Raw genomic sequence first — 23,953 nt, forward strand, 5'->3', positions numbered from 1 at the left:
AATGGGGTTAATTTTTTTTCATGCGAACAACCATTTATTTTGTCAGTTTCGTTTTATGTACTGATGTATTAAAACTTTGAATTAGATAAATTTTGGTTCAGTTTGGTTCTCGAGATAAATCAATTCTAATCTATTCTACAATGTACATGTACACGTATCATACATCTATGCATTAAATATTTTAGGTGTTTATTTTTTGTGTAACATTACTATGTTATAGTACCCCCTAGGAAAAACGGACATAAATGTTACAATCTCACAAGGTCTTTCAAACTAAATGAAAAAAAACCCTTATGGACGTGTTTGTAAAATCTGACCAGCTATGTTCAGCCAACCAAATCATGGACATTTAAACCATAAATGTTTCGTACAAATGATTCATGCAGATCACTCGCCAAATGCGCCCATCTTCTTTTAAGTCCTTATATTAAAGATACAATAAATATGCATAATTGAATGCATGTTGTGCATATATAATCTATACTTTTGCAGAAAAATGCTTTAGATATGCTCCTTAGAACTGCGCAGCTACAAAATTCAGCAGAGCCTTAAAAAATACAAAAAAATATGCAAACTGTGCATTAATGTTCACTCTACAACCATTTGTTGAGAAAATGTCTAAATTTTGCACTTTTAAATGGTAATTTCATATTTGAAACAAGGTACTGTTTTCTTCAAAATGAGTGTCAAGAACCATGAAAGTATAGTTCATGGATAGCAGCACGTGGTCTATTTTTAGCACAGCATTCTTTTTCCAGACCTCTTCTTTATATGGAAGTACATACATGTAACAATCTTAAAAAGTAGAAGAGAATTACAATTGCAAAATGTTTCAAATAATATGAACACTTTTTAAAAGAGGAATTGTGTTATAGTGTGGCTTAAAGTAATTAGTTCATGTACATGTGTATTATTATCGAACTGTTGTTAAATAGTGTACTTGCTGATATAAAAAAAAATCTTAAAGCCGCTTGGTCCGATTCTTTTCGCTAAAAATTATATTCGTTTTTCTTCTTGAAAAATAATTGTCCATAAATTGTTTCAACTTTTGTCAAATTATATCCTCAAAGTCCTTTTCTTTTAAAAGATATCAAAATTCAAAAGTTAAAAAAATAATTTTTGTTAGGTCACTCAAAAAATAAACCTATGTTGATATCGCGTGAAATCACCTTCGAAAAATTAAATTTATCGCTTACATGTATATCTCATGAAGAACAAACCCGTGCATTTTTTTCACAATAAAGAACTTGTAGGCCTACCTGTACATGGACGATATTTTTTCATTTTCATTGCAGGTCACCTTCATTCGCGTGTTCGTGTATACTTCATTTATTTTCATCGTTCCTGCAAATTGTCATCCAATAAATATATGAACCTCCATTTAGGAATATTGTGTTGACTAAATTATTTCCTGAGATAGGAGACCCGTGACATAACCGATAAATTTATTTTTTTCAAAAATGACTTCACAACAGTAGCCCTTTTCACAAAAAATCTTACGACTAAGGTGAAAATTTGACAACTCTGTGACTTTTTGTTTATTCAACATATTTATTTTTTCTTAAATATTTTTACTCAGTAACTTTGATTAATAGAAATATAAAATTTTTAATGTCCTACTAAGAGCTTAGATACTTGTGGAATAATCGGAAAAATTTCATCTTAGTCGTAAGATTTTTTGTGAAAAGAGCCACAGATCTTAACTTCCCGTCAGGAACTTCTGTTTGTCAATAAGATTTTTGATCTACGTTTTCCATATAAGGATTATTGTAATAAACTATTATTATAATAAATCAATCTTACAATTTATTTTTATATATTATCTGTGTAATGACGTACTTTTATAGTGTAAGATAATATGTGCCTGTTTCGGATTAAGCGGCTTTAACCTCTTTGATTCCAGAAAAGGAAAAATGAGCACCATCAAAGTTAAAAATTAAGAGTTTGTAAGTCTGACACAGATAACTTATTTTATCTACCAGAATCTTAATTATCACAAATGAAACACAAAGAAAATTAGACACATAAAATCGATATGAATGACCTGGTTTTAGTATGCCTGCTAGTATACTGTATCAAATGCACACTCACAATTATCACATCGGAGCACTATTTGAAAAGGAATGAAATCATTCATAGTGGAGTAGGAGATTTACTAAATAATTATAAATTTTTTTTATATTTGCCCATGTTGTCGAAATTATTATTTTACAGAGTAAAGAAAAAATCAAAAGAATTAGATATTTTAGACCATTTTTAAAATGACGTTTGGTGGTCCTCCCAACTTAGGGAAAAATTATTGTGTCCGTATTTATAGGTGAGAACATTTTTCCCTTAAAATTTAAACATATTTTTGACGGAATAAAAAGTAAAAATATCGTGCATTAAGTGTAATGGGATGTAAAAAAAAATTGAGTCGGGCCATTTCTAGGCAGTAGGTCGGGAGGGAGGGCAACCAAATATTTTTTGTATAAAAGTGGTCTTAACAAAATAAGCTTAGGCGTCGGAACCGGGGGAGGCTAGGGGGAGTTCCCCCCCCCCCCACTTTTTTGCAAAAATAGATATAACATGGGCATTGAAAATTGGGATTTACCTTTTTTGTTGGTTTAGCCCCCCCCCCTTTTAAATGTGCTTCCAACGCCCATGATAAGGCTAGTATACTTAGTGATGGGGGGTAGCCTCCCACTTTTTGTTTTGCGAAGATAGATATAGCATAGGCAATGGACCTTTCTTCGCAAACATGGTGCTCTCTTCTAAATTTCAAAGAAACAACTCAATATATTTTATCAAACTTCGTATGTTGGTGGAAGCTTACAACCTTGTCAAAATAATGAGACATGATGTGTTTTTATGTCCAAACATTGTTCCATACAATGTATGGGCCATTGCAAACAATCTAGCTATTTATATGAGGTGTCTGAAGGAAATCCTATAACTGACTATTTTTTGTATCTAAGTGCAAAACAACATTGACAGTTGTACCAACTTTTCGAATGTAATACATGTAATTACAATTTTTTTTTCATGCACGGCACATTTTTTAACATTTTCAAATTAAAAGCTAAGCATCCTCCTTGCAGAGCCCCATTTGAAAATAACTTCTATCGCCACAGAAAAGAGACCCGCCGTAAACACATATGTTTAGGACAATTTTAATATTTTTTCTTGAATTTTAAAGAAACCAACAAATTATCAGTAATTGTTCCATGAAAAATTAAATATAATCATAGTAATAAACACATCTATCCACAGCAGATACATGTATATGGCACATGTCAACCACGTGCGCAGTGGAATGAGATGATCGAGGAAATTCGAGCTATAAACAGAACAGTGTTTCCCGATTTGCTGGAGTGGGGTTAAAATTGCGTTTTTTTCATTAATCAGACGATGCAATGTTACAAACTAAAGTAGTAAGTTATATAACCTAGGGAATATTACTTCAGAATTTCTTGTCTTGATGTTGTTATGGTCGCATTTATTCTAAAAGCAATGTTATTTGAACTCTGTGTTACAGAGGAATGGCGGACGTAATGAACACCATGGCCTCATGAAGACCCCCATATGAAAAATCAAATTTTCAAGAATTATGGATAATGACAAGAAAAAAGCGAAACAAATGGTTGTAGCCATATTATCAATGAACCGAACTGACATCATTTTCAATGCATTTTTCATTTCGTGAATGCTGTAGCTGCGCAGTTCTAACATGATTGATTTCCTCCTAATTAAAGCAAAATAAACTTAATTATTTACTAATTTTGGTCTCTAACAGTAGGTAATGAGTGCATTAGCACTTTGAGCAACTTTGGGCTAGTTTGGTAAAGCATTAAGCGCATTCTTGTTATTTCTTATTTTACACCAGACTAGATCTAATATGGCTTGTACATCCCCCTTAAAAAATGCTTTATTTGGACACTATTCGGCAATAACTGCGAACTTAAATTGAACTCAGAGCAAATTACAGTATTACGTTAAACGGAACGGACAAATACATATTAATTAAAGAGGTTGATGACAGTTTTCACTTTAGAAGCGTTCATTAATATTTGTAACTTTATTTCTACCACGTGATTCGTATCATATAATTTCAGATTATTTCCTTGGTTCTGAAGATGAAGAGCTTTCGTTTCAAAATGTTCATGACATGCATCTTCATAACCTTAACATTTGTCACAAATCTACTGAAAAGGCCTGGCAATGAACTGAAAGACCCTTCCTTATTCTACCGCATTACAAAAAGGGATCTGTCTCTTGGAAAAAATGACACCAGTTTAAACGTGCCCAAGGCAACACCAACGCCATTTTATGCACAAATTACCTATATAACTAACCCTTCTTCCATCTGCGATTCCTTTAAAACGTATAATGGAATCAAAATATTAATACTCGTGAAGTCTTCTCCAGAAAATTTTCATTTCCGAAAATGGGTACGTTTTAAAATTCAGAACTACATTAACTTAAGAGATTCGGTAAAGACGGTGTTTCTGCTTGGTCAATCTGTTACCAGAGATAAGGACGTTCTTAAAGAGAGCAAAATATACGGAGACATCATCCAGGGAAGTTTTGTGGATGCCTACAGAAACCTGACTTATAAAACAATCATGGGGTACAGATGGATGAGCAAGTACTGTGAGGACTCGGAGTTTATTGTGTGCAAAGACGATGACTTCAAGATTAATATTGTTAACATTGTAAAGCAGATAAAAGCCCATAAAGAGCCAAAGACCATGTTCATTGGTCGCCTAGTCGAAAAAGGAAATACAATATATCGTGATCCGAATCATAAATGGTATCTCTCAAAGGAAGATTTCCCTGAAAATGTTCTTCCACCTTATTTTCCAGGAGGTGCTTATATAGTAAGCGCAACCATTGCCAAAAAATTGGTTTCAAATTTTCATTTAGTGAAATGGCTACCAATTGACGATGTTTACATAGGACTTGTTGCTCAAAAATCAAACATTACATTAACACATTCAAAGCTATTTGAGTTCAATAACTGTGACAGGTTCCATGAAAATTTAGCCTGCAGAGAGTTCACCAGACCCCAAGAGTTATTACAGGCATGGAAGTACGTGGTTCTTGATGACCTTGAAAAATCAAGAGCAAGTAGTTCAAACAGTATCTATTACATAGCCTATAGCTTGTTCTTGAGCAATATTATTACGATTCTACGTGGTTGGTGATTTCGTGAGCAATAAAAGCAGAATCAAACGAAGTCTTTTTCTTCAGAATGCATAGTTATATTTTTAAACTCGCCTATGATAAAATTGTTAATTGTGTACTGCTGCAGCACTATAAGTCAGTATTTATTATCAACCAAATTTGTTTTCAATGTACTCAAAGTAAATGGGTGGTTCAAGTGAGTAACATATCTATAGAAGTTAGGTGGTATTTTGTTGACACTCCCAAGTTTCTCTTTGTTCTGCTTAACTGATATGAATTTGACAAACAACAGAACCAGCATACAACATGAAGTAAAATAAATATGTTTCACTAATTTTTTATTACAAATGAAGAAAACTGTTAATTTGAATATCACAACACATACCTAACAGGTATCAAAACATGGCATTAGCATCAACAAGTAGTAACAGTTTTAATTCCTTGATGATACGAAATATTCTGTTAACCTCTATCTTAAGAGACTCTTACATCATTGCTTAGAAGATGATAGAACTCTGAGCAACTATTTTAAATATTTACTGGGTGCCTAGCAGGCATGGTAAGTATGAGTGATTTACAATATTTTTTTTGTTTCATATTTGCCTCCTATTGAATTGAATAACTGCATGAAATTAACATTCGAACCTTATTTTTACTGCACACTAAAACATGCATGTTTACTTCAACTGTTCTTTCAAGGTTATTAATGTAATTTAGAAAGAAATCAGGACGGATAATACAGGTTTTAAATAATTCAGTTACATTTTTATTATATTCTTTGCATATTGCTTGATTGCGATTTTTGGCTCATCTGTGTTTTTCCCATCGTGCTCATCTGCTGATCTCAATATTGATATATAAAAGATCATTTCTGTACACGTAGAACTTTGAATTCCCTCGTTCAAATTTGTGGGGAAAAAGTTCTTAGTTAACGTTATAGCACCTAAACTGACTCGATCATTTTACATGTACACATAAATCAGAAATTGTAGGTCGATTCTATATAAATAGTATCACAATGCGATGACTAGAAAACAGCACATAAAAAATAAATAATACAATAAGCAGTATTTTTTTTCTGAAATTGTTCTACCCATTTTAATTACTGATGTGGTAAATCATGCCTTCCAGTAGTTTTTTACTTAGATTTTGCTCCAAATGTTAAAATGATTTTGGCGAAACCAATTACAAGCCTATTTTTACTAGTTAAGTCTTCTTTAGTTAAGTTAAGTGATTTTGAAAGTAATTTTTGACATGTATATTTTCCTATTTACATGGTATGACTATTTTTTTTATTGGCTCATGAATTTTTATAACTTATACATGTAATGAAGGTAAACTAAATGTATCATGAGATTCACATGTGGTTCAATATATATCAATGTGGAGTGAAAGTGTAAAAAAAAAAACGCACAAAAATTTGACTGGGATCGAAACAATTGTTGATACTGTAAAACTAGCATGCTGTATTAACAAATATGCAAATACTCATCTTTTGCAAAAATGATCATTAAAAAAAATATCAACATTTCGAGTGGAATGACATCAGCAAGTTTACCACGACATGAATATACAAGTACCTGTTACTATCTACTATTTTACCACTAGAAACACGGTAACAAACGTCATTTAAGTACTCTGACAAAAATAAATATATTAACTAACAACATAATTTCTACAAATTGATCTTCGAAGTCTGTAATTTAAGTCATTACCAGTTCATTTATCCATAAATTTACTTTGCTAAATGTAACTTGATTTAGCTGAACATATTTTTTTTTTACTGAAAACAAACTTTCGATTTATACCAAGTTTTATGCATACATGTATTTTCTTAAAAGACGACAAGGGCAGTTTTATGAGGGTGTTCCCTTATTAATGACCAAGAGCGTCATATTTTTCTTGTGCTGCTTCTTTTCTGGGTTCGCTAATATTCTCCAAGTTCTCCATTTCTTCTTTGTCTTTAGCCCACTCTTGAATTTCTCCATCGGAAAAAATCAGAAAGAAAATGGCTCCCAAACAGTAAATAACAGCAGCAACGTAAAACGCTATCAGCCATTCCTCTTGTGTTTTCTGAAACGAGATAAACTCTTTAACACTCTGTTTAAACAATATTTTTGTATTTGTGTGGTTGGTTAATAAATTCGTTGATTATTATGTCCCTTAGAGAACTGTTCACTCATCTTGATACGGCACCACTTGCCGGAGGAGACCTTTACTCGCTACTCATGACCTTTGAGCACTGAGGGATCTTTTAAATGCTCGGTTTATACGGTCTCACCCAAAGGACCGGTGTAACAGAATTTGATCCGGTTTTATGATGAAAATTCAATGATTCGGCTCAATTTTCATCAGGCTGTGGTTTGAATTCAAAGCTTAATATTCAACGATGAAAAAAACTGGATCAGTTTTCAATCTGGGTCAGAATCACACAAATGAACTGTCTCCACGTCGCACAGTGAAATCGAACTCGCAGCGTAAGGACCATCTCCTTAAATCGCCACTTTAGAGCAATTGCTCTAACCAGTGCGTCACGCTGAATAAACAATAAAAGGTGTATCTCACAATTTTATCGATATATAGATACAAAGAAAAATATATTTAACAAAAGATGTACCATATTTCCTATAAAAACAAAATTTTGTGATGTTTTGATACACAATTACATGAAGCGGAATTTATTCAAAATCTTATACATGGGAAGAAGTAAACACTTGATGTGGCCCTCAACTTGACCTTAAGATATATCAAAGACGTATTATCAATAAACAATAGCTATGTTCATTCATATGTCGACACTATATCCCAGTTAGCTTTAAATAAAAGATTCTACAGAGTCTGACACATCTGTTTCATATTTGGTTATTTTATTAAAACAAGAGGCCCATGGGCCACATCGCTCACCTGAGCACTGTGGCTAGGAAAAAGTAGAAATTGGTTTATTATTGAAAAGTTTAAATCCAAAATTAGTCCCATAACCAATCATGGCTTTGCTATTCTTGAGAAGACGACTTTTAAAAGAATTTTCCTATATATGTCTATGTAAAACTTTGATCGGCCATTGTGGCTACGCCCTACCCCAGGGGGTCATGATTTGAACAAACTTGAATCTACACTACCTGAGCATGCTTCCATATAAATATGATCAATTATGGCTTTGCAATTCTTCAGAAGATTTTTTTTTTTAAATTCCTATATATTTCTATGTAAAACTTTGGTCGGCCATTTTGGCCCCCTACCCGCGGGGGTCATGATTTGAACAGACTTTAATCTACACTACCTGAGGATGCTTCCATATAAATATGATCAATTTTGCCTTTGCTATTCTTGAGAAGAAGATTTTTAAAGAATTTTCCTATATATTTTTATGTAAAACTTTGGTCGGCCATTGTGGCCCCGCCGTACCCCCGTGGGTCATGATTTGAACAAATTTGAATTTGCACTACCTGATGATGCTACCATATAAATATGATCAATTATGGCTTTACAATTCTTGAGAAGAAGATTTTTAAAAAATTTTCTTATATATTTCTATGTAAAACTTTGGTTTGTCATTTTGACCCTGCCCTACCCCCGAGGATCATGATTTAAACAAACTTTAATCTACACTACTTGAGGTTGTTTCTGCATAAATTTCATCTTTCCTGGCACAGTGGTTCTTGAGAAGAAGATTTTTAAAACATGCAACAAAATTTTCACTAATTCCCAATTATCTCCCCTTGAATGAGGGCGTGGCCCTTCATTTGAACAAAATTGAATCCCCTTTACCCAAGGATGCTTTGTGGCAAGTTTGGTTGAAATTGGCCAAGCGATTCTTAAGAAGAAGTCGAAAAGTGAAAAGTTTACAGATAGACAGACGGACAGACAGCTGGACGGACGCCGGACGAAATGTGATCAGAAAAGCTCACTTGAACCTTCGACTCAGGTGAGCTTAAAAACGTTAATAATAACCTAACAACAAGAGGCCCATGGGCCACGTCGCTCACCTGAGCACTGTAGCTTGGAAAAAGCAGAAATCAGTTTATTATCGAAAAGTTTAAACAAACAAGAGGCCCATGGGCCACATCGCTCACCTGAGCACTAAGGGTAGGAAAAAGCAGAAAATGGCTTTTTATTGTAAAGTTTAAATCCAAAAGTAGTCCCATGACCAATCATAGATTTGCTATTTGTTAGAAAATCATTTTTAAAGAATTTTCCTATATATATCTTTAAAAACTTTTGTCGGCCATTTTGGCCCCGCCCTACACCTGGGGGTCATGATCTGAACAAATTTGAATCTACACTACTTGAGCATGCTTCCATATAAATATGATGAATTATGGCTTTGTCATTCTTGAGAAGAAGATTTTTAAAGAATTTTCCTATATATTTCTATGTAAAAGTTTGGTCGGCCATTGTGGCCCCACCCTACCCCGGGGGGTCATGATTTGAACAAACTTGAAACTACACTACCTGAGCATGCTTCCATATAAATATGATGAATTATGGCTTTGTCATTCTTGAGAAGAAGATTTTTAAAGAATTTTCCTATATATTTCTATGTGAAGGTTTGGTCGGCCATTTTGGCCCCGCCCTACCCCGGGGGGTCATGATTTGAACAAACTTGAAACTGCACTACCTGAGCATGCTTCCATATATATATGATGAATTATGGCTTTGTCATTCTTGAGAAGAAGATTTTTAAAGAATTTTCCTATATATTTCTATGTAAAACTTTGGTCGGCCATTTTGGCCCCGTCCTACCCCCGGGGGTCATGATTTGAACAAACTTGAATCTACACTACCTGAGGATGTTTCCCCAAAATTTCATCTTTCCTTGCACAGTGGTTCTTGAGAAGAAGATTTTTTAAATATGCCACTAAATTTTCATTAATTCCCAATTATCTCCTCTTGAATAAGGGCGTGGCCCTTCATTTGAACAAACTTGAATCCCCTTCACCCAAGGATACTTTGTGGCAAGTTTGGTTGAAATTGGCCCAGCGGTTCTTGAGAAGAAGTCGAAAATGTGAAAAGTTTACAGACAGACGGACAGACGGACAGACAGACGGACGCCGGACAAAATGTGATCAGAAAAGCTCACTTGAGCCTTCGGCTCAGGTGAGCTAAAAAGTGGTTCCAACCAATCCTAAAAGAGGGAAGAGGGTATGATTGAAACAAACTTGAATCTACACTAACTAAGGATGCTTGCATATTTCTTTGACTACCTGTGGCTTTATGGCCCTTTACATTTAAACTTACATTGTGGCCCCGCCCTACCCCCCCCCCCTCCCCCCCTTGGGTCATGATTTGAACAAACTTGAATTTACACTGCCTGAGAATGCTTCAATATGAAAATATCTAATCATGGCTTTGCCATTATTGAAAAGAAGATTTTTAAAGAATTTTTCAAAATATTTCTATGTAAAACTTGGATTCCATGTTGTGGCCCCGCCCTACCCCCCAGGGGTCATGATTTGAATAAACTTGAATCTACACTAACTAAGAATGCCTCCATATAAATATGACTAATCATGGCTTTGTTATTCTTGAGAAGAAGAATTTCCCTATAAATTTCTATGTAAAACTTTGATTCGCCATTTTGGCCCCGCCCTACCCCCGAGGGTCATGATTTGAACAAACTTGAATCTACACTACCTGAGGATTAATTGATTGTATATTGTTTAACGTCCCTCTCGGGAATTTTTCACTCATATGGAGACGTCACCGTATGCCGGTGAAGGACTTCAAATTTTGACCTTTACTCGGCACTCAGGGCCATTGAGCAGTGAGGGATCTTTATCGTGCCAACGCCTGCCGCTGACACGGGGCCTCGGTTTTTAAGGTCTCATCCGAAGGACCCGCAACTTTCACTTCAAAGTGCCGAGCGCATGGCGAAGGAACAGTTGCTACCCATTTTATCGACTGGGTCAGTCGCGGCCGAGATACGAACTCACCACCTCCCGATCACGGGGCGAGCGCTCTACCAACTGAGCTACCGTGAACGGTCACTACCTGAGGATGCTTCCCTATAAATATGATCAATTATGGCACAGTAGTTCTTGAGGAGAAGATTTTTAAAGAATTTTTCTATATATTTCTATGTAAAACTTTGATCAGCCTTGTGGCCCCGCCCTACCCCCGGGGGTCATGATTTGAACAAACCTGAATCTACGCTACCTATGAATGCTTCCATATGAATATGACCATTCATGCCTTTGCTATTAATGAGAAGAAGATTTTTAAAGAATTTTCTTATATATTTCTATGTAAAACTTTGGTCGGCCATTGTGGCCCCGCCCTACCCCCGGGGGTCATGATATGAATAAAATTGAATCTACACTACCTGAGGATGTTTCCTCATAAGTTTTATCTTTCCTGGCACAGTGGTTCTTGAGAAGAAGATTTTTAAAAGATACCACCAAATTTTCATTAATTCCCATTTATCTCCCCTTGAATGAGGACGTAGCCCTTCATTTGAACGAACTTAAATCCCCTTTACCCAAGGATGCTTTGTGGCAAGTTTGGTTGAAATTGGCCCAGCGGTTCTTGAGAAGAAGTCGAAAATGTGAAAAATTAACAACAACGACGATAACGACGACAATGAGACAAATTGTGATCAGAAAAGCTCACTTTGAGTCTTTGGCTCAGGTGAGCTAACAAAGCGTTATAATAAACGCAACGTTTCAATAAACAATATTCTTACTTATGTAGCAATATACCCTTAATAGCTTGTCACCTCATATAGGTGTTTATTACCGTATCTCTCTCAGTTGATTTTATACGCAGGGGTATGCTCTGTGAACGAAATTATTGACAAAGAAGTTGATGAAACAATAATATCAACAGTCTTGTTTAAAGTCAGTATACGTATATCGCAAGTTCTGTGGTCGCTACTGATCCCACCTCTGATTTTTAAACTAATTCTGAATTGTGTTATTTGAACGGATTTGTAAGCTTACTTGTGCAAAAATTCTGCTGGCCCTCCGCCAATACTGTAGAGCAAATTGTATAATTTTCTACATTTATATAGACCTTAAAATATCCAGTTATTAGAGGAACAATTATTTGCGGAATTTCTGTTTTAATGAACCACTAAAATCTATCCGTACTTTATTAGACGATTCTCGACCAGGTATGATTCAAATTTTGCATATAACGACATTATTAAATACCATTATCTTGCCATGCACATAAGCTAATTCGAAAGAAAACGTTCAAAATAAATGACAACAGGCCAATGAAAAAACTTACGTTAACAGTTACGGAGGCGACCACATAGGGCGCAATTATCCCTGGAATACTCGCTCCAGTATTGGTAAAACCAAATATAGTACCAGCATAGTTGGGAGCAATATCACCATGGTTCACAAAAACGGACGGAAACTGGAAGCCACAGAACGCAAGTGACAGTGTAAGAAGGAAAACAGCCGCTTCCTGCTGGAAACACTTCATATATCCAAGGGCAAACAAAAAAGCCGCGGGTACAAAATGACCTACAAAATAACACTATTCCAATGAAAAACTATTTATTGGGTCCATATATACGTACGTAATCTATACCTATCATTTACATCTTCTTTGTACATTTTATTCAAATACAAATTTCTGACTGAAAGTATTTTAGGCCAAAAAAAATAATAGTCTTGTTTCCTGCTACCAGCCTTAAAAAAAATAGGGTAGGTAGGTAGGAAAATTATTTTATTTTATTTTTTTATTTTATTTTTTTCCGACAGCATTTTTTGAATATGAACTGAATACATGATCAAATTAAACATATCACAAGTCACTCAATATAATCTTTTACTTAAATTTCATATCTTGATGCACAACAACTCAAGTGGTATTTTATAATATACAGTACACTGTGTAGAAAGCTCTTTTAGTTTTCTTAGAATTTTTTTTTCAGTTATGGAACATGAAGGTATTTGTCAAGTAGATAATCAATCATTCCTTTAAAAACTCAGCGAAGGACCATATGTGTTACAGAAACCATGAACTTTGTTAGATTACAATGATTTGATTTCTGAGCAGGTTAATTTTATCGTTGTTTACTATTTGAAATCTAAAACAAAAAAACAAAAAAAGATGATGAATCTTTATACATGTACATTTGTAATTTAAGTGAAATATTTTAGTGAACAGGAACTAAATCAAGAACAAATGTTAATTGAAATTTCTTTTTTAAAAAGTGGAAAATAGTATTTTATTTACATTAAACAATATAGGACTATTGAAACAGAATGGGAATTAATTTTTTTAATAAAGTCCATGCAATGGGTATTTTACTGATATTAGTCCCACCTTTCATTTAATATATGTATGTATTTATTTCTTAAAATAAGTTTTAGTTAGTTAAAATTGCAAGTTGTAAAAGTAATTATCCAGAAGTTAGACATGTGTTTATGGTGATAATTACGTTTAAAAGATTGACTAGACTAATTATGTTTTCCTTTACTTGCAATATTACCGTTTCCTGGTATTAGTCTAACCCCATATTTAATCATGGCGGTAAAACTAAAAGTATCTACAAGACACGGGATCCTTCCATGTTTTCAACATTCACCACTACTTTTATGCTCTTTGCACTTGGATTTGGTAATAAAATTAAAGTATGACAATTTTATTTTTTGTTAGCGATGTCGGCGATATTTATTTTATAATCGATGAGTAGCATCGAAGAGCTTCTGACAACTGACAATCGATCACTAGCAAAGATATCATTTAAAGTGGTAGAACTCGAAAAGGTTGTTATTACACTTGTTTTTGTGTCCTTGTAGCGACACCGTTCCAAAATAACAGAGAGCACATGAGGCTGGCCTCTTCCAACATGTCCAATGGCCGCCGCCATTTTGTTTTGTATTTATAACAGGGGAACTGAAAACGGTGACAGAACGACAAATTCCGGAAATATTTCGATTTTTTTTCCAAATCGAAAAAAAAACTTTAGGGTCGGCCCCCAAAAATAGGGTCGGTCGGGTAGCAGGAAACAAGACTATTTTTTTTTTTGGCCTTACTCTAAAAATATCTCGATGATGCAATAAAGGTTAAATACCTATTGCACAACACAACTTTCTAGTCCATTTGATGCTTAAAATTTGCCTTGAAATAAGTGTGTCTGCAAATATTCCGGCCACTATGATCGTCATCCAGAATGCTAGATATGGTATCATAGAATAAATCCCATTCTGCAGAAGAGGAAAGATAGTCATATTGAAAAACATCACAACAAAATTAATCCTTCAAAATGATGTACTTTTGCTACCAAGTTATTCTTTATAGCGAGCGCAGCGAGCGTCGCGAAGCGACGCTCGCGAAGCGAGCTCAATAGACTAACGTGTAAGAACAGAGGAAATTCGGATTGAAATCTGTACATACGTCAGCCAAATTTCTCTGTGCAACATTCCCAGAATTCCTGCACTACCCAATGTCCTTTGCGCGAATAAATCAAAAATAGTAAAAAAAATAAAGGAACATTGTTTCTTACCGAAATCTTAACGAAATGATTTTTCCTTACCTTATTCAAAAAAATACACCCATGCCACAACACCGGCTTTCACCTTGCCCTTCGGAAATGATACAAATGACGTCACCGGAAACTTACGAATTTTGACGATATGCTAATTAAGTCATGTCGGTTGCTTCCGTGAAATAGATAAATAAATAAACAATAACGTAAAGCATAAAAAGCTTTCAGTTTGTAGAAATCTTTCAAAGAAACAAAAAATAACTCTGCAATGTTTTTCGACCGAAATTGTGCTAGATCTATAGTTTAAAACAGACGCTCGGCCGTTTCCGTAAGCTCCGACGAGCTCCGTGACGTCATGTGACGTCAAAGCTAGTCGAAATTCTCGTGCGACTTGATGTTTGAAGTGGCTGATCAATTTTTCAAGTGTTTTGATGGTACAACTGCGCTCGCCTCAACGGTCACGCCGTAAAACATATTAATTCAAAGTTCAAACCATACTGTTAGATTCTTACAGACTTGATGTTAAACTTGAGAACTTCCTTCAGATACGTAGGAATCTGAGTCAACAGCATGTAAGCACCATAGTTTCCAGCTGCATTGGTCACAAGAATAGCCCAAACAGGAAGTGACGTCAGAATGGATTTCCAGGGTTTACCCTGCAAAATATCACGGAAAACAGCAATGTATTTAACAACAAAATGCCAAGAAGTTTGGTCTAGAAGAAAAAGCACACATGAATAATGAAACTTTTAGCCTTGAACAATGAAAAGTTATATATTGGCAAGTTTGAAGTTTGGTAAAATTTAGCAGAAGTGGGTCAGACTCTCGAAGGTCATGGTCAAATATAATGGATACTGAAAGAAAGGACTTGTCAAAGGAATACCACAATAGATCAATAAAGGTCTAGTCGAGAAAAATGAAAGACCTAGCTCCAAACAAAAGCTATAGGCAAGATTAAAGTTTTTGTGGTCAAACAGAAAAAAATATGAACAAACAAAAATTATGTAAAAATATATTGAGCAGTAAAAATGTTTCTTATGTACGGACTGATAATAAACTGTGTATATGTTTTGCTTTCCAACATTTCTACTCTGAATTTTTTTGATTATAGTTTTAATATTTTCCATTAATACACAACAAGATTGCCACTTTTACTAAGTATTAAGAATAAATGTAAAATTTGTGAAAGGATGTGTCAATCAAACCCACCCAAAAATTTGAAGTTTCAATAACTTTAAGATGTAATAAAATTTTTAATATTTTTTCATGTTAAGTGCTATTAAAATATATAAATCGTGATATTATACAGAAAATATTAACTTCAAATCTGTGTCCATGCACCTTTAATATAAAATTGAAAAAAAAAATCATTCTCTCGTCTTTACTCTAAGACAATACAATTTGAAGAATTAAAAATTCCATTCATAATCTTTTATATTTGGACACTTTTAGACATTAAATGCGAGCTTAAATAAATTCAGAGCAAATTACAGTATTTCTTTCACAGGATAACACGGTACCAAATTAAGACGTAGATTACAGTATTTACAAAAGAAGCGTTTAATTTGTTACTTCATTTCTAGCTGGTGACTCGTATTATTATATTATGTAAGATTGTTTCCTTGGTGCTGGAGATGAAGAGCTGTCTTTTCAAAATGTGTTCCTGACATATATTTTTATAACCTTTACGAGTATACTGGTTACAAAAATATTGAAAAGACCTCGCAATGAACTGAAAGGCCTCTCCTTAGTCTACTGCATCACTAAAAAGAATCTGCCTCCAGCAATAAATGACAGTCTTAATGTGTCCAAGGCAATACCATTGTATGCAAAAATTACATATATATGTATAATAAACCCTTCTTTGATCTGCCATTCTTTAAAACTTATAATGGAACCAAAATTATTACTCATTAAGTCTTTTCCAGAAAATTTTCATTTCCGAAAATAGATGCGTTTTTAAAATTCGATTAAATCATTGTGTTTTTTTTCTGGGTCAGTCTGTTAGCAGAGATAAGGGAATTCTTAAAGAGAGCAAAATATACGGAGGCATCATCCAGGAAACTTTCGTTGACGCTTATAGAAACCTGACTTATAAAACAGTGACGGGGTACAGAAGCATGACCAAGTACTGCGAGGACTCAGATTTTGTTGTACACAAAGACGATGACTTCAAGATTAATATTTTTAACATTGTAATGCATATTAAGGCCCATAAAGAGCGAAATACCATGTTTATTGGTCGAAAAAGGCAATACGATATATCGTAATCCGAGTCATAAATGGTATTTCTCAAGAGAAGGTTTACCTCTTAATGTTTTTCCGTCTTATTTTCTTATCTAGTAAGCACGACCATTGTCAAAAAGTTCTTTCATATTTACATAAAGTGAAATGGCTGCCAATTGAGGATGTTTATATAGGACTTGTTGCGCATATATCAAACAATTACTAGTACATTAACACATTCAAAGCTATTAGAATTTAATAGCCATGAAAAGCTCCATAAAAAATTAGCCTGTAGAGAGGCTAGTTCATCTAACCTCACAAAATATTACAGGCATGGAAGTATGTGATTCTTAATGATCTTGAAAAATCAAAAACAAGTGGTTCAAATTGTATCTATTACATAACCAATACCTTGCTTTTAAGCAATATTATTATACGATGCTACATGTAGCAATCAATGATTCCATGAGCCATAAAAACAAAATCAGTCGATGTCTTTGTCTTTAGAATACATGGCTATATTTACAAACTCACTAATTACAAAATTGTTGTGTACTTCTGCAGACCTGAGGTTGGGAAAGTGGTAATAAAATCACAAGAAAAATAATTTTTGTGTTTTTAATTAACTTTGCAGCATTTCTTAGTCTTGCTAGGCTGCAACATGCAAGAGGTTCACGGCGAGATAATTTTGACTTGGCATTGATCGAGATACATATAAAGCAACGTTAGGATTCATTTACACACACTGGGAGTATATAAATATATCATAGTATATAATATAAATTATATAAAATATAAACGATGAATCTTACCTGCACATGTACACTGTAGTGATACAGAGACGCTAGAATTACAAAGAGTAGTGTTGTCAAATTCAGTCACGGATTTTAATTAGAGGTACTGTGAGCACTGAGCTCACAAAATGAAGACCTCGTCTCCCATATGGTTATAATGGCAAAGTCCATGTTTTGCTCTGGGAGACCCGAAGTAAGTGTCAGATCAAAAAGTAATATAGGAGGTGCACAATGGCACCATGTAACAAAAATTCTATGAAAGATACAATGGTATAAGAAGAGTTGCGGATAAGAGATGGGTACCCCAAAGCGTATAACGGAACGGAAGTAAAGATAGACGGACGGACATTCCGAACACTCGTATATACCCTCCCACTTCAATATCGTGGAATATTTTAAATAAGTAACCTTACCTCGGTTCACACTCTTAATTTTGCAGAGACTGGAAAAGGCCAGGATTTAAAAAAGATCAAGGCTTAAGGTACAAATAAAGTGACGGGTTGAACAATGTTTTAAGACATTTTATCATTGCTAAGGTTTACCACGCTGAAAGGAGTGGTTTCATTATGCAGAAAGAAACTTTTATTTACAAATGTATCAAACTCGATCAAATTCAAGTTATTTACAAAATGAATAATCAAAAGTTTTGACTATGAAGGGCAGAAATGATGAAAAGCCCTTTGGTTTGGATAAAACAGATTGTACCTTCTTTCGCAGATCAGGGTTCTCCGGCAAATTTTCTTTTCCGAGCGAGTGTTCGATATACTTTTTCTCGATTTCTGTAATATTTGGCATTTCTTCTGGACTGTCCCTCACGAAGAACCCCCAAAACAGTGTCCAGAGCAACGAGCAGGATCCTAAGAATAAATTATGTTATGAAAATATCTTCCTTTAACAGGAAAGTTCTTCCATAATTTACTTATGTAAAAGTAATCCTTAAAATGAACACTCAGTATGACAAAAGATGAGTTTAAATGATTGACTCTTTTCAACTGAAAAGCATATTTTTGTACGGGTAAAATGTTTGAAAATTCTATTGTACATAGTTTATTGCACATTATAACAATAATTTTATTACGTATATATGCAGAAGTATTATTTCCTCTGCGATAGACTTGGAGGAAAGGCATATTATCTTACCTAAGAAATAGAATATCCAAGGCCAGCCAACATATTCACAGAAAAGACTAGATACGGGAAACGCTAGAGCATTTCCAAGCTGAGTACCTGAAAATTACCAATATTTTTCATAATTATGACCTAGAGTTGATGAACAATTAAAACTGAAACATGGATGCTGTTTTTTTATTGTCTTAGCTTACCCCCAAATGCAAATCCTACAAGCCTACTTCTTTCGTGGGGCGGCGACCATTTGGCCCAAAATGCTTGAGCTCCAGGGTACATCGTAGCCTATCAAAAAGAACATTTAGCTTGTGCACAATTATTCAATTAATTTGGTCGTCAAAAAGATCATACCATTATACCTACTTCTCCTATTCCTATAAAGACACGAGTTATTATGAGCAAGCTGGAGCTTCTTCGAGCAAGGAATGGTGTTAAAATGGTGAGGACGGACACCAATGACATTCCTACGAAGATCGTTAGGCGAGGCCCGAAGCGTGCGCCCGCGCGCGCGCGCGCGCGCGCGCGCGCGCGCGCGCGCGCGCGCGCGCGCGCGCGCGCGCGCGCGCGCGCGCGCGCGCGCGCGCGCGCGGTTCCGACAGAACACCGGAGGGAATCTGCATAGCTGTGTATCCCCAAAAGAAAGCTCCCAGAATGGCTCCCTGGAGAGCTTTGTCCCAAGTAAACTCACCTTCCTATAAATAAAATTTTGTAACTTTGTAACTTTCAAAAGATTTGAGTGATTGTGATGAGCGCACAACTATTCATATGACCTTTGTATATGGCAAGCCCTTTTGCTATTTATTCGGAAAATAAATTGTATCTTAAAATTAGAGATATCTCTCATTTTAGAGAAATAGAGGTATCTCCAAACTTAAAGAGATATCTCTCATTTTAAAGTGATATCTCTAAGAGAAAGAGATATCTCTTAAACTTAGAGAGATATCTCTTATATACCTGACCAGATATCTCTTTCTCCTTGTGAGGTATCTCTTTCGTGAAAAGAGATATCTGTGAACGTTAAAAAGATATCTCTTTTACTTTTGGAGATATCTCTTTTACTTTTGGAGATATCTTTCCAAATTAAAGAGATATCTCTTAAAGTAAAAGAGATATCTCTCTTCGTTTATCTTAAGAGACATCTCTCAAAGTGAAAGAGATATCTTTCAAAAGTGTATAAAAGAGATATCTCTCAAGCAAAAAGAGATATCTCTTTTCATTATTTTTATTTAAATCCATTTGAAATGACTCCTCCCTTTACCAGAAGTAAGCTTTTTATTCACGGAAGTAAATTAAAGCACTTTTAAATTTTGACATATTCATGATATTTTACATTAAAACTTTACTAAATATGACAAGTAATTCAGTGTTGTCAAGATTTCAAATTAGTAATAATTGATTATTTCATAGACTGAGAACATTCGGTCCATTGCATTTGAGATTTTATGCTAACTTTCGTTTTCCTTAACATTAAACTTTCATTATTTGTTGTTCAAAACAATGGATTTACAGCATTTTTTCTATAAAGTACATATATTATTCTGTGTATTGCATGCTCATTCTTTTTCTTATGACCGTAAAATTATTCCAGAGACTTGACTTCCTGTCTCGCTTTCGTGTGAAAGGGGAGAATTCATTATTTTATTTTAAGGATCACTGTCAAAGAGAAATCTTTTTTTTTTCATTTAAAGAGATATCTCTTTTTGAAAATCTAAAAAGATATATCTGTAAAAAAGATATTTCTTTTAATCTTGTTAAAGAGATATCTCTCTAACTTTAAGATATATCTCTCTCGCTTGAAGAGATATCTTTCTTGCTTATGAAGATACCTCCTCTAAGTAAAAGAGATATCTAGATATCTTACAAAAAGAAATATCTCTCTAAGGTATAAAGATATCTCTATTAGTCAAAGAGATATCTCTATGATCTAAAGAGATATCTCTCTATGCTAGAGAGATAGCTCTGCTATTGAAAGATTTTTTTTAATTTCACGAATAAATAGTAAAAGGGCTTGCCATATTTGTATACTAGTATGTCAATGTCGGTTATATCTATTATAAGTTCATATAATGTTCTTAAAATCCATACCATGTGTTTAGAGAGAAGTACTGGGTCGGGACAAAGTTTTGGCACACTGTATGGAGTTCCTGTAGCGTGGCTAGACTGATTAAGGTAGCTCTGCTCATAATTTATTGTTGAATTATTGAGAGGAGTCCAATGGGTTGACATATTGGTAAAATTTGACTGATGCTTCATGTTGGTTGCTGTGAGTTCCGTCTTAACCATACAGACGATAGCAATGCTGAGGTTGACTCTCTGGGCATACAAGAAAAAGAAACCGACGAAACATAGACCAGAGAAGCGCACTCGCCATGATGTCCACCAAGGAACTGAAAGGACAGAATTATTATGAATCAATTTTCATTTAAACAAAAAAGGATATCTCTACTCTTAAAAAATTTTTTTATTCAAGCAAGAAAGCAGCTGAAGTGAAACATGCCTTTATGTGCGTCCTTGTAAGGATGTGACTGTAGCTGCTCCATGAAATCAGAGGCTGTTGTATTATGATGGGGGTAACACATACTGACACTGCGCATGCGTCGGAAAGTTCTGAGTATAGTCTCACTTCCTGGTTTCTTACTCTTCCTGCTGCGTATAAAGTGCCTTTCATCAAAATCTCTGTTCCGTGAGGATCTGACATTTGGAAAGCCAGAACTAGATTCAAAATTACTGTTTTTCATCATCAAGATCTCCTGCTCTGAGATGGGGTTCGGTTTCAAGTCAACAGAATTGTCACGATCGTTTAGGTCTGTGGTGGCGTCGGTGATAAGTGTACCATCATTATGGACTGAGGAATCGGAGTTTTCAGAGGTCCCCATTTTTTTTCAGACCACTAAATCTGCAAAGTGCATAATATATTTTGTTAATATTAAATGCACTAAAGGTAAGATACCCTGGGTTAAACTGTGATAATATGTAACTTTTCATGACTGTCAGGTTGTAAATTTTGATTTTATAGGGTCGCATCGCAGAAAATACTAAATTTACAACATGAAATGTTATGTTTACTAAGTAAATTTAAAATTCACATGACATAACATTTTGTCACACGATAAACAATAAATAAATGACATAATCCTAAATTTGAAAATACAAGTTTTCTGTTGATTTAGATACCCTTAGAGTTAAAAAAACTCACCAGCCTCAAAGCTCTAGGTTAATATAGTGTTCTTTGATGGTTGCTAACAAAATGTATTGACTACCAGTATGATTGTCGTATTATGCGATTTTGCCATCTGTCTTGTTTGTTTACGCCTTCTGAAGTCCTGGCCAAAAGATTTTTTTTGTCCACTCAGTCAAAACACTGGAAATGTTAATTTTATATTTGTATAGATTTATATACTACTAGGACTTTTTTTTAAGGTGTAGAAAAACATAATTGTTATACTTTATGGAATATGATAATAATACAAGTGTTAAACTTCTAAATTTAGAACTATCACCATTGGAGACATACTATAGTATGTTTGGTTGCTATAGAGTTTTTTTGCATTACACTTCTAAGTTAACTTGAAGGTTATTCAAAAATATTTATACGCTTCTGGGGCCTAAATGTATCTTGTCAAACCCTCAATCTAACTGTTGTCTTTGGCATGGCGGATCAGGCAAACGGGTTGGTTCTGTGGTCCGAACAAACACATGTATACCAGTATACTTATTCTTTCGCTCTCAGTCATTGATACATGTATCTAAAATTTTATTTTAGTCGATCAGCGAGTTAATAATTAAGTAAAAAATTTAAGCCAAAAACTGAATTCGGTGGGTGTGACCGGTCGGCAGGGGATGTTCACTTCTCCATGGCAACTGGTCCAACCTCTGATGCTTTGGAGGTCCGCTCTGCTCCTGAATTGTATTGTGTAATGGACTTTGAGCTTAAATACTGTTCGTTGTATCTATATATTTCATTCTATGAGAAGAACTGATCGAGCTCGAGACAGGTACATGCAAGACTGATATCTGTTCTTTTTTCACTTACAGTTAAAAGTTACCGTTTATTTAAAACATGATATTCATATTAGTGTTATGATTAGATAATATCGAGTAAGCGAGTTCACAGACAGTAAGATGCTTTCTAGTACGGATTTTTTTCATAAACAGCAATGAAATAACAAAACCGAGAGTACGATGGCGGTTACGTTTGGCGGATCTAAGTTCACTTACGGGCAATTTTTAATGAAACTGAGAATAAACTATCGTTAGATTATTTGAAAAAAGAGATTATTGTGATTATTCAATCAACGCTTGATGTAATTGATATACAAGGAAATATTCGTCATAAGTTAACTGATTAAAAAAAATAATAATAAAACGTCATTTAATGAAACTGATAATTTTTAAGTTCAAGCAAGAAGCCCAAGAGTCACAACGCTCATATGATCTACTTTGGCTATGCTGTTCTTCATCAGAACCCCTCCCCTCGTTATCTAGTTGTGGCCCCATCCTACCTTCCCATCGGGGGGGGGGGGGGGGGGCAAGATTCGAACTTATATTAATATACACTACCCCAGGATGCTTCCACATAAGTTTCAGCTGTTGTGGCCCCGTGGTTATTGAGAAGAAGCTTTTCAAAGATTTTTTAATTTAAAACTTGATTTCTTATTGTGACCCCAACCTACCCCCGGGGACCATCATTTGAACAATTTAGAATTTTCACTACCCCAGGATGCGTCCACATAAATTTCAGGTATCGATAAAATTCCCGCGCTACCTGGGAGTTCCAAGCTTTCAATTTCTTGGATGGACATATGTAAAATGCATAAGTATAAAAGGTCAGTTTAAATTATGTTGTTACATTCTTTTAAACTTAAACTATTCTTAGGCGATGTTTTACACGCATTTAGAAATATTTTTTCACTTTGTAAATTAACGAGTTCAAAAGAGAACAATTAGATCTATATAAAAAGTTTAAAATTATGAGATCAATCCGAATAACCTGAAAATTGAAAATACTGCAAATATGTACATTTATTTATTTATTTATTTATTTATTAAAAGTATCAAATAATATATTTTAAAAAAAAGGCAAAGACATGCAGAAAAAAATTCTTTCTTTAAATACAGTGTTCCTGTGCTATTTATAACTATCGATCTAACTAATTGATTTGCTGTTCTAGTATGTTCTAGAACGATTTTATTAATA

At 34.5% G+C, this 23,953-nt stretch overlaps 3 protein-coding genes across 3 annotated transcripts; 1 reads left to right on the plus strand and 2 right to left on the minus strand.

Moving 5' to 3' along the window:
* Nucleotides 1–4,325: 4,325 nt before the first annotated feature.
* On the plus strand, nucleotides 4,326–5,186 carry LOC134242702 (beta-1,3-galactosyltransferase brn-like; the record flags this gene model as incomplete). Its single annotated transcript, XM_062724832.1, has 1 exon — nucleotides 4,326–5,186. A coding segment is annotated over one exon (861 nt), but the record flags the coding sequence as incomplete, so codon positions are not given.
* Nucleotides 5,187–7,028: 1,842 nt separating this feature from the next.
* On the minus strand, nucleotides 7,029–19,243 carry LOC134242694 (sialin-like). Its single transcript, XM_062724795.1, has 8 exons — nucleotides 19,120–19,243; nucleotides 18,954–19,041; nucleotides 18,772–18,858; nucleotides 18,337–18,488; nucleotides 15,124–15,267; nucleotides 14,198–14,330; nucleotides 12,397–12,638; nucleotides 7,029–7,239 (listed from the first exon to the last, which is right to left on the minus strand). The coding sequence occupies exons 1-8, from the start codon at nucleotides 19,216–19,218 to the stop codon at nucleotides 7,042–7,044; spliced, it is 1,143 nt and encodes a 380-aa protein (XP_062580779.1). The 5' UTR covers nucleotides 19,219–19,243; the 3' UTR covers nucleotides 7,029–7,041.
* A 1,978-nt stretch (nucleotides 19,244–21,221) lies between these two features.
* Nucleotides 21,222–21,632, minus strand: LOC134242704 (uncharacterized). Its single transcript, XM_062724833.1, has one exon. It carries the CDS (start codon nucleotides 21,630–21,632, stop codon nucleotides 21,222–21,224), a length of 411 nt encoding a protein of 136 aa, XP_062580817.1.
* Between the last annotated feature and the right edge of the window lie 2,321 nt (nucleotides 21,633–23,953).

This window comes from Saccostrea cucullata, unplaced genomic scaffold (genome assembly GCF_032062105.1).
Source record: "Saccostrea cucullata isolate Sc308-1 unplaced genomic scaffold, CSIRO_AGI_Scuc_v1 ctg138, whole genome shotgun sequence".
In the NCBI taxonomy this organism is placed as follows: Eukaryota; Metazoa; Mollusca; class Bivalvia; order Ostreida; family Ostreidae; genus Saccostrea; species Saccostrea cuccullata.

What these genes read in the sequence shown, in the direction of transcription:
- LOC134242694 (XM_062724795.1), bottom strand. Translation starts at nt 19,218, where the DNA reads ATGTCATTGGTGTCCGTCCTCACCATTTTAACACCATTCCTTGCTCGA. An exon ending in AAAGTTGTGTTGTGCAATAG is followed by an intron (nt 12,639 to 14,197) that starts GTATTTAACCTT and finishes GTTATTTTGTAG; the next exon opens with GTCATTTTGTACCCGCGGCT. An exon ending in TCGCCTCCGTAACTGTTAAC is followed by an intron (nt 7,240 to 12,396) that starts GTAAGTTTTTTC and finishes ATCTCGTTTCAG; the next exon opens with AAAACACAAGAGGAATGGCT.
- LOC134242704 (XM_062724833.1), bottom strand. Translation starts at nt 21,632, where the DNA reads ATGGGGACCTCTGAAAACTCCGATTCCTCAGTCCATAATGATGGTACA.